Here is an 11,676-nt window from a genome sequence, read left to right as displayed (position 1 = left end):
TGGGTGGGACATCATACCCAGTTATATAGATTCTCCGCCATTTTGAATGTTAAGGAAAAGTGTTTTTTCGCTACTCCTCCTACAATTCTTGTCAAATCTTCTTCAAAATTGCCACAGATGATCTTCAGACCATGGGCGTCGTTAGACCCCTTTTACTGGGGCACGTGCCCCAGTATAAATCTGCTGTGCCCCAGTAAAATCTAAAGTTTGAGTTTTAACAATTTACTTTATTTACATTTAGTCATTTAGCAGACGCTCTTATCCAGAGCGATTTATTAGTCAGTGTATTCATTTAGATTGATAATCCCGGAAAAAATAAACGCAGTATCCCAATCAACGCTTGTAAAAGTGTTTAACCGAAAACACAAACCTATGCACTCTCTTCTGAGCTTGCCAAATAGCCACTGCAGCACGCACACAGAAGTCCAGGTGTCAGACTCGGCGTGTCAGGTGTCAGAATTGAGGCAGGCTAAGAAAGCATTACAAAACTAAAGATAGTTTCTAAATGAGATCTACCGATCATCTTATTTTGACTAAAACATAAAAACATTATTACATGAAGCTCAAAAAACACTATTTGCGATCAAATGAATGCGAAAAAAATGTGCGCGCTCGCATTAACTATTGTTGTCCCTGCCAAAGCTGATATCAAACTTGCGTCCCTGAACTGTTGTATAGTGGGTTAAGCAAGGGGAGTTTCTAAAGCCTACTAGTGCATTGTGCGCAGCAAGCTTGAAAGAAAAAAAGGGATATGAATAGGGTCCTGTGCCCCAGTACAGTTTTATGTCTAACAACGCCTCTGCTTCAGACTAAGCCTCACAAAAGTTATCCCATGGCGTTTTGATTTTTGCAACCGTTTGTTAGTTACAGCCAATCAAATTGATGTGGCCGCCATTTTGAATGAATTAATATATAAGGTTTTTTCGCTACCTCTCCTATAAAGTTGTCCAATGTTCACCAAATTTGTCACAGATCATCTTCAGACCACGCCTCACAAAAGACATCACAATTTTTTTTGATTTTCTAAACCTTTTGACTGGAACAGCAAATCAAAGTCGTCAACCAAGCCACCATAAAAGAAGAGAGGGCATATCTCAGCACCTCTTTACTGCATTGACACCGAATTTGGTATAGGGATTAGGGACCCTGTTCTAAAGAGGTCCAAAATAGGTCATGCCATTTCACCTCTAGGTGGCGCTGCAATAAGCAAAAATTTGGCCAATTGAAAACGGCAGCAGAGCCGCCAAACAGAAAGTTGAGACGTATCTCAACACATCTTTGATGGATTCACGCCAAACTTGCTGCGTGTACTCGGAACCCTCTTCTGAGGATGTCGAAAGTTTCTTCTGGGTCATCTGACCTGCTTGGCCACCCCATTGCTGCTTGCAGCTATATTATTATTATTATGAATATATTCCCCATATTATTTCCCCATATATATTCCCCTATTACTCTACTCTCCTTACTGGTTTGTGTTCTGCTGTAGCAGTCAGTCGTACTAATGGCTCTGCAGCTCTGTGTCGTGTCCACTAGGGGGAAGCACTCTTCCACAGAAGGAGAGAGAGAGGGAAGGAGAGAGAGAGGGAAGGAGAGAGAGCGAAACAGAGAGGGGAGGGAGAAAGAGATGGAGAGAGGAGAGGAGGAGGGTTTACAGGTGACATAATAACACATAACCGTCCCTCTCTGATGATGTCCTCTGACTAGATCACACTGTAAAAAATGTCAGTGGAATTAACAGTGAAATGCTGTTAAATCATGACAGTAAAAAATTGTTAATAGAAAAACAGTGAAGCAGTGTTTGATTTACAGTAATATTTAGCAAAATACGGAACCTAACACAACTGTTAATTTTAATGAAAGAAAATGTGAAAATAATCATATTTATTTGTAAAACGTACACATTACTGTAGTTTAAACACTGATAAACTGTAATACAATAAACACTACATTACAGTAAAAAGTACAACATGGGAGTGTTAAAATAATGTTTTTTTTCGTTATCTTTTTTCTTATACATAAATAAACCGTATTACATTTTACAATTCCTTGTGCTATAATTTACAATATGCACAAATACAGTAAACTTATGTTGATATGAAGGGTTAGGCCTATGACTATTTTAATACATGTTAACTGCTGTAAATAAATTAACATATAGCTTTTTAGCATCTTAGACACAGGAAACAACATTTCTTAGAAAACTTAAATGCAGAAATGTAATGTAAGTCTTATTGTCAGTGTGGGAAAGTGGTGTTTACATATGAAACACATTTAAAATTACATATCAGCAGTTATGAGCCCATTAGGTGTTTGAGGATGTGGATGACCAGTTTGCCTCAACTTCTCTGAAGAATGTCAACAGTGAATGTGACTTACATGTTTCTCATAGAACCAAGGTATAAAAAGAGCAGACTGGAGTTGGATGCTTTTTATGCAGGACAGGAGTAACAGCAATCAAAACTAGATACTGATTTTAAAGCACATAAGCTACTATCCATTGCTAGCTTGATTGTGAGGGCCTTTTGTCATTTTGTGCTCAATCTACTACAACGAGTGAGTCATAAAGTGTTTAACTAGTAAACCATTATCAAATCATTGCACTATACTGCCAGAGCTCTTCAGTAATTATGGATATCCATAATGTTTGTTTTTCATTTTAAATATTCCTATAGAGAGGTGTTAAGTTTCCTTGCACATACTCATTCAGCTTTGTCAGCTTCTCTTATCAACCTTCTATATCAACCTCTCTCAATCCTAGTTTTTGGGCCTATAGCTTGCATGTTTTTAGATGTTTATCTGCTACAAATGAGTGGGTTGTCTCAAAAATGAGTTGGAAGCAAGATACCACTATTAAGTGTGCCCTTTGCACCCCTCCCCCCACCTGTCACAGGGCCAGGCTGCTGCTGTAACCTGCTAGCCAACCTTTACTGAAGGGACTGTTTGAACGCACTGGAATTAAAACATGTTTATCTTTATGTATATTTGAGACCACACTTTCGTAGATGAACGTTTCCACTATATGTTAACGGATTTTGAGGTTGATCCGATTAAATGGCTTCACTCATGACTGTGCGGCAACACACAATTTCAAACAAGTTTGCTGACGACACAACCATTATGGGGCTCATATCTTACAGTGACGAGTCAGCCTACAAAGAGGTTGATACCCTGACATCATTTTACATTACATTTACATTTAGTCATTTAGCAGACACTCTTATCCAGAGCGACTTACAGTAAGTACAGGGACATCCCCCCCCGAGGTGAAGTACCTTGCCCAAGGACACAACAACATTTTGCGCAGCCAGGAATTGAACTGGCAACTTTCTGGTTAATAGCCCAATTCCCTAACCACTCAGCCATCTGACATCATGGTGTCGGGACAATATAACCTCTCTCTCAACGTCAGCAAGATTTAGGAGATTATGTGTACCGTATTTTCGGACTATAAATCGCTCCGGAGTACAAGTCGCAAGACCAGCTATGAAAAAAGTGCGATTTATAGTCCAAAAAATACGGTATAGGTTTAGTATACTGTACTGTATATTATTATTGGTATATTAGGATATTATATTTTAGCTTATAGATGTAATCTAAACTGAATACTTATTTTATGTTATGTAAAGGCTGCATGTTCAGTATAGGCTGCAACATAAAATGTGCTTGGCAAAAGTGCAGGTGATTGCAGTACATAACATTGTGGACAGATGAATTTGAAATTTAAAATTATATCCGTAAATATTAGTAGTTATTCTGCCTGCTCAAAGCATGGAAATGAAGATAAACCATAACAATGTTCAACTTTTAGGCCTGGTTTGCAGAAAGGTTAGACCTATTTTCTCCTCCACATTCAGTTAGATGTTCATCAGTTATTTATTTTTGCTTGATGTCATCTGTTTAAATATAAATTATCAAATTGAAAGTTAATCTTTGTTTTCATTACAGAATAATGTACAATTTAAATGTAACAACTTTTCGACGTAGGCCTACATTTTACATTCCCGCAAAAATCAACGGCTGATGCGTTTGAATTTCAAATTTATCAAATCACTGAGTAGTAGAGTTTGTTTCCGTCCTTTCATTGGACCACGTAAAGCCCGCGGGAGCCAAGTTCAAGCTTGTACTTAGCTGCAGGTTGCCGTTTCCATCTATCCACACACTGCCAGCGCATGGAAGAGCAATTTGTGTACAACGCCGACGACGATTTTTTGCAGGTAAATACTTGATTTTCTTCAAACTTGATGACTGTCAGAAAAAATACTAGTTTCTGTTCGTTTTATTTTATTTTTTTACCGAAGGTGTATTTTACAGTATCGCCTACTGACCGAAGGTTTGTTAGCTAGCTAGTTTGGTGGGGTTTCATTCTAAACGCTAGACCTAGGCTAGCTATTAGCTCAGCATGTTTAGCAAATCTAGCTAGTTAGAGTACGTTACAGTATTAGTTGTGGAGCCGTGGTGTTTGCCGTGACACCTTGACTTGGAAAATATGTGTGTTAAACGGGTGGTTTTATCAGTTAACTGAAAATGATTTCTTGCTGTTTGCCATTTCCATCCATCCACACTGCCAAGGCACTGGAAGAAGAATTTGTGGAACCTAGCTACGTGACAGTGACAAGCGCCGACGACGATCTTTTTCAGGTAACTAGGTTAAATACCTTATTCAAACTTGATGACTGTGTCAGAAAAAAATAAGAGCATTCTAAAAGCTAGAGTTACGCTAGCTATACCTCCAGTATATATTTTTTGCTAACTTAGAACCAACGTTACAGTAGTGATATTAGTTGTGGAGCGGTGGTTTTTGCAGCGACACTTGAAGTGGGAAAACTTTTTTTAAACGGGTGGTTTAGCGTTAGTCATTTAAAATGATTTCTTGCCGTTATTGCAGCAAAACTTTAGATAGCTTAAGGGGTTATGTTCGGCATTGTAGAGTTCATAGGAATGAACCTCACTGTCTTTTCAAATGTGTTGGCGCTGACTGCAAGCGGACATTTTGCACCTACCCAGCTTTTAAAGCTCACTTTTATCGTATTCATAATGTGTCTGTACCCACTGTTACAGCTAGAGCCGTTACAGATTTGAAATGTGCCGTCGCGCTGTGTGAGCGCCAATTTCACACAGTAAAGGAACTCCTCTCACACTTAAAGGAGCATATAGTGGAGGGGCGACCTGTTGCATGTCCAGTCACTGGTTGTAAAAATACGTTCACTGTTAAGTCATCATTTACTGCTCATATATCCAGGAAACATAGAGCATGTTCAGTGGATAGCCTAAGTGAAATGTACAGGGAAACTAGTTCTCAGTCTAATGCTGCTGCTGCATGTGAAGATGCTGGTCAGTGTTTAAATGATGCAACAACAAATGAAAGCACTGAATTGCCACATAATTTCAATGACATCTTTCTAAGGAATGTATGTTTATTCTACCTAAAATTGCAAGGGCAGCTCCTACTTCCAGCTTCAACAATACAGACAATTGTTGAAGAGATGCAAAATGTTCATGAGTTGGGACAGGATTATACTTTGAGTAAACTACATTCTCAGCTCAAAAATGAGCTGTGTCTAACAGATGATGCTATTTCTAAAATATGTGATTGTGTGAAGGATTCAGATCTGTTGTCTTCCTGTCATCAGGGACCGCTGAGAACAACATATTCAAGAGCCCAGACTTTCCAGAAAATGTTCAAATACATAGAGCCTAAAAAAGTAACATTGGGAAATGATGAAAATATGACAGAAAAGTTTGCCTACTACATACCTGTGAAACAAACCATACAAAACTTATTGGAATCTGAATTATGGAAGAATAATGTGTCTTGTGAAACAGACTCTAACCCAGATGAATTTAGTGACATAAGTAATGGAAAAATCTGTAAATCCAACCAGTTCTTCATTGAAAATCCAGGATGCCTGAAGCTAATTCTGTACCAGGATGCTTTTGAAATTGTAAACCCACTGGGCTCTGCCAAGAAAAAACACAAAGTTCTTGCAGTATATCTTTCTGTGGCTAATCTATCTGCTCATGTGCGGTCCAACACGGATCACATGTCCCTTGTCCTATTGTGTGGAGAGAATGACCTGAAACAATTTGGAAGTGTTAAAGTTTTCTCAGAGATGCTGATAGATTTGAAAGATTTGGAGGAAAAGGGAATAACAGTAGGTGGTGAAGCTGTCAAAGCGGCTCTATACTGTATTGCTGGCGATAACTTAGGTTCACACAGCATTGGTGGGTTTACTGAAAACTTTAGTCGCTCTCAGTACTTTTGCAGGTACTGTGAAATCACGCTAGATGAGTTTCGTGGTAATCCAAATGTGTGTGGTCCACAGCGCACCCCTGAAAGTTATGATTCTGCTGTTGTTGAACTACAAGCCGAGGACAGTCATCACAACAAAGGCATAAAGTTCAACTCTGTTTTCAATACTTTGAAATCTTTTCATGTTTGCCAGCCTGGTCTCCCACCTTGCTTGGGCCATGACATATTTGAGGGTGTCTTATCCTATGATGTTGCACTGTACTTAAAGTATTTAGTTAAGAAAAATAAGTGGTTTACATATTCACTTTTAAACCGGCGCATCAAGCAGTTCAAATACAAAGGATCTGATGCTCTCACAAAGCCATGTGCTGTCAACCCAGAGGGTCTCAGGCTTTCAGGTCAAGCCATTCAAAACTGGAACTTCTTAAGGTTGCTGCCTGTATTAATCGGTGACAAAGTGCAAAATCCAGAAGATGATGTGTGGCAATTAACGCTCCAGCTTAAAGATATTGTGGATATGATTTGTGCACAAAAGATTTCACTGCCACAGGTAACTTATCTTGACATTGTAATCCAAGAATATTTGGAATCAAGAAAGTGTTTATTTCCTGACATTACACTAAAACCCAAACACCATTTCATGCGGCACTATCCGGGACTCATTTTGAAATTTGGCCCCTTAATCAGAGTGTGGACGATGCGTTTTGAAAGTAAACACAGCTACTTTAAGAGATGTGCCAGGCATTTGAAAAATTTTAAAAACATATGTCTAACTTTATCAGAAAGACATCAGATGTTCCAGGCCTATCTTTCATCTGGGCCAGGGTGCAGTCCGCTTCTACGAGTCAAAGACAATTGTACTTTTTACCCCAGCCTTTACAGTGACAAAATTAAACATGCACTGAGAGGGTTTGGCTTTTCAGAAAACAATACTAGTGTTTCCACAGACATAGAGTATAAAGGTACATCATATAAAAAAGGTCATTTTCTTGTGTCTAAAAATGATGAGTCCATGGAGTTTGGAGAACTTCTCATTGTTTTAATTCTCAATGATGCAGCTGTGTATTTTTTGATGGATATACATAAAGCTGACTACCATTCTGAATACCATCTGTACTCGGTGACAAAACAGGGTACATGGTTGCAATGTCTTAACATCAACAACTTGGTAGATTTTTATCCATTACCATCATACATTGTTAATGGGCACAAAGTCATTCCGCTGAAACACAGTGTGTTGTCGAAATAAAAAATGATCATGGCTACTGTTGTAGAGAGAAACCTTACGAAAAATGCATATATGTTTGGTATAAATGGTAACAAATAATATCAGAAAAATATGAGTGACGGCAGTTTTTTATCCTTTAAAGTTGGTATCAGTTTTTGTAGCTAATGCAATTTTATTCCAAAAAACTTTCAATGCTGCGTTGCTTTAAATTGTGGTGTTTGTCCTGGTGTTAGATTTCTTCAGAATCGCTTACCTGAACTTTTAAGATGTACAGAAATGAGGGCTAATCCTTACTCGTATTATATACTCAAGATAGATATTCCTATTATTCGTGCATTAGTAAAGTGTTAGTTCGCAACCTGTTTAATTACCCTTTGTCTTTCATTTGTAATTTTGATAACTGTCATTCTTCCTTAATTCCAGAAATGACTGACTGCGAGCAAACATTTCTACGCACCGCCATCAACGAGGTCTTGCCTGACCTTCCAGTAGTGTCTAAAGATATTCTTGAAGAGACATTACAAAACCTAGGGGTAGAGACGGATGCTGATCTACAGTTCATTGAGGAAGGGGATTTGCTTTCAGCTTTGAGGCCGATTCAAGCACGAAAAGTACTTGCTGCTTGGAAACTGAGATGTAAGTCAAGTATTAGAGTACAGGATGCAACCTTTGCCCAAAAGTGGCCTATATAAAGATACATTTGAAATATTGAAATATTCACATTGTGTTTTTTTGTGTGTGTATTTGTAGGCCAGACTCCAGAAACCAGCAGCTCATTTGTCTGTGCCTCCCCAAGACCTTCCTCAACCTTACAAGCTTCACCCGTAAACTCATCCACAACCTCTTCCAGTAGCTGCCAAAGCCCTGGTATAGACTGGGTGGACACCTTTATGATCCCATGGGAGAAATTCCCTGAGGAATTAATACAGACATTGGAGACAGGAAAACGACCAGTCCCAAGAATGAGAAGGGAGATGGTCCGTATTGTGGCTTGTGAGATGTTGCAGAAGAATCCTTGCATAAGAAGAAGGAACTCAACTGAAGTCGCGAAAAAGATGGTTGCTAAATATCCACAATCTCTGCAGGACATAATAGAGGGAGATGTGATTGGAGCAGGCTATCATTCTCTAGTCAAGCAGTTGCAAAATAGGATCGAGAATTTGAAGAGATGTTCGACTCCAAAAATAAGAAAGCGAAGGCATCATTCTGACGGGTCTGACACAGATGAAGTCCCTCCTGAACAAAGAGCGGCAATCCAAGACACCTATGGGTGCATTAAATGGGATTTAAAGTTCCTGCCCCGTGGAGAGACCCTAGAGAGCCAACAGGAGAAGACACAACAACTGAAGAGAATGTCACAACAAACTGATGCAAATCCAGAAGAAGTGAAACATCTGATGAAGTTGACTTTCTACACGCAGCGCAAAGAGGTGAACAAGGGAAAGAATATACAGTATCTCCTGGAAGAGTGGCCGCTTTGGTTCAATGAACCTGGCATGGGAGTCCACTATAAGGAACTTACCGGAACTGGCCTCAAAGAAACTTTCACTCGGAACATTGATCTGAAGGGGAAACGGCTTCTAAACTACATGAACACTGTTGGCGTGAACAAGAACAAAAAGTGCCTACAGGCTGTAACAAAGTTACAGGTGATGAGAGGAGAGCTGAGCGGTTGCTCTGAAGACGTCAAAGACTTGGTGCTGCTACTGCTGTCCTACTTTGACGAGAAGGAAGATGTGATGTTCTGCTATGTAGAGGACACATGCCTGGCGGGGGAAGTACAGATGGACCAAGTTCGCTTGACTCCCACCATTGTGGTTTGTGGTAAGTTAAAATTTATGTTGTATATTTTGGGAGGATTTACTGCAATTAAATCTGTATTTTATTATATTTGTCAAGGGGTGGGCAATTCCGGTCCTCAGGGCCCACTGTCCTGCATGTTTTAGATGTTTCTCTGGTCCAACACACCTGATTCAAATGAATGGTCTTTACCCGGCTTCCACAGAGCTTGATAACAACTCATTCATTTGAAACAAGTGTGTTGGAGCAGGGAAACATCTAAAACATGCAGGACAGTGGCCCCTGAGGACCGGAATTGCCCATCCCCTAGTCTAAAACATGTTTTGTTGCCCTCTTTCACAGCAGTACATTGCTTATGATGGTACTCCTATACTGCAATCTCCTATAAGCAATTCTCACAAAAAATGTACAAACAAATGTACTCATTGTTTTCAAGAAAACATCTTGTTATACATTTTGTTTTTTACATTTTCTAGGCAGATCCTGCTATTCTTCAAAACGTTTCATGCTGAGTGTGGATCGAACCATTGTCCACAACAACATCCCGTCCTTCATTTCTGCCCTGTGCCTGATGTTTGGGAGCTATTATTGCTTTAACATCCATTACCCATCAGAACTGGCATCAACCCTGGAGTTTCTGCAGAGGTGTGTCTTTTTGGATTGGCTTTATCCAGCATAATAGCTAGAATGTTTGTATTTGATTAAATTTTTGTTGTTGTTAATTAAGCAATATTATTAATGCTGACTTCTGTTTTTTCCGAAGATGTTTCTTCTCAATCAATCCAGAGAAGGGCACAAAAGTGGAGAAGACGCGAACAGCCCGTCTTCACGTGAACCCGAGAGTCCTTACCCTAATTCAGGAACTTTCTGATCACGAGTGGCGTGATGTCTGAGTATGGACTAAACTAAGTCAGACTTCTGGCATTTGATGTGGATCATTTAAAGTTTAAAGCAGAGGACTTCAACCCTGGTCCTCAGGGACCCCCTGTCCTGCACGTTTTAGATGTTTCCCTGCTCCAACACACCTGATTCAAATGAATGGGTCGTTATCTAGTTATGCAGAAGTCTGCATTCGACCATTCATTTGAATCAGGTGTGTTGGAGCTGGGAAACATCTAAAACGTGCAGGACAGGGGGTCCCTGGGGACCAGGGTTGAAGACCTCTGGTTTAAAGGGATGTTTCAGCTCATCTGCCCAGTTATTCATGCTTAAGAAAATATGTTCACACAAGATTGTTTATGCTGAAGATATGTTGCAGTGCAATGGTTGTATTGCTGTTCTCATGCCTTTATACATTTATGCATAAAAAGGGAGGATTGTCCTTTCCATCATTCTTGCCCTATATTTTTCTTTCTCTCCTTCCATCTTTCTTTTTCAGTTCCAGTAAGATGATGACTAATCGGTCACATGCTCTTTATTCTGTTTGTTAATACCGGCACACAATATGCGTGTTGAGAAATTACAGATGTTTTTGATCACTGCTCAATACATTCTTGGAAAGTTTTTGCAATTTTGCAATAAAATATTTCAGTACAGTGTATCTAGCTTTGCTTTTCAATTTGTAAGGTTTGATCTATCTGTTACATTTCTGGTAAAAGTCCAAACATTTACAAGAAGGCAGTGCAGTTCAAATAATATAAGTTGTGTTTCACTGAGCAATGCAATGAAAAACACATTGATGCAGTTTGACATTTGAGTTTGATACTAAATAGGAGTCATAGAACATGATTTAATGACTAAATTATAATGCCAAGTCAATGTACTTACAGTACCTAGATGTTGCATTCACTGTAAACCTTATTATTGCTGCAAAATACACTACATTAGAAACCACAGTTTTGAGTACAATTTGCTGTATTTTTCAGCTAAATAACAGTTTTATAATGATACTTTTACAGTTAAACAATGTTATTTAGCTGTGTTTTTCAGCTAAGTAACAGTTTTATAACGATACTATTACAGTTAAACAATGTTATTTAGCTGTGTTTTTCAGCTAAATAACAGTTTTATGATGATACTTTTACAGTTAAACAATGTTATTTAGCTGTGTTTTTCAGCTAAATAACAGTTTTATGATGATACTTTTACCATAAAACAATGTTATTTTGCTGTATTTTTTCATTAAATTGAATGGGATTCATTGTACAATAAGCGACAACCGCATGTAAATCTTACAATTTCTTTTTTTATATATAGCAATATGCTTATGCATATTTAGCAAAAAAGGGCTGTTGGATTTACATATTTAAAAAGTATAATAACAGTTTTAAACTGTAAAATCTACAGGTTGTTTTGTAAAGTTATTTACAATTGCACTGTGTTTTTTACAAAATTACACTGGCAACCCCAGCTGCCAGGTTTTTTTCGTAAAAACAACAGGATTTTTTTTACAGTGTAG

At 38.6% G+C, this 11,676-nt stretch overlaps 1 protein-coding gene across 1 annotated transcript in view; it reads left to right on the top strand.

Moving 5' to 3' along the window:
- Nucleotides 1–8,974: 8,974 nt before the first annotated feature.
- Nucleotides 8,975–11,676, top strand: part of myo15ab (myosin XVAb) — a 20,808-nt gene continuing 18,106 nt past the window's right edge. Inside the window, 1 exon segment of the mRNA XM_062448952.1 lies at nt 8,975–9,302. Within this exon segment, the coding sequence (XP_062304936.1) occupies nt 8,975–9,302 (328 nt within the window).

Source organism: Osmerus eperlanus, chromosome 22 (assembly GCF_963692335.1).
Source record: "Osmerus eperlanus chromosome 22, fOsmEpe2.1, whole genome shotgun sequence".
Lineage (NCBI taxonomy): Eukaryota > Metazoa > Chordata > Actinopteri > Osmeriformes > Osmeridae > Osmerus > Osmerus eperlanus.
The sequence above is the reverse complement of the archived record's forward strand: the minus strand, read 5'-3'. Positions and strand labels throughout refer to the sequence as shown.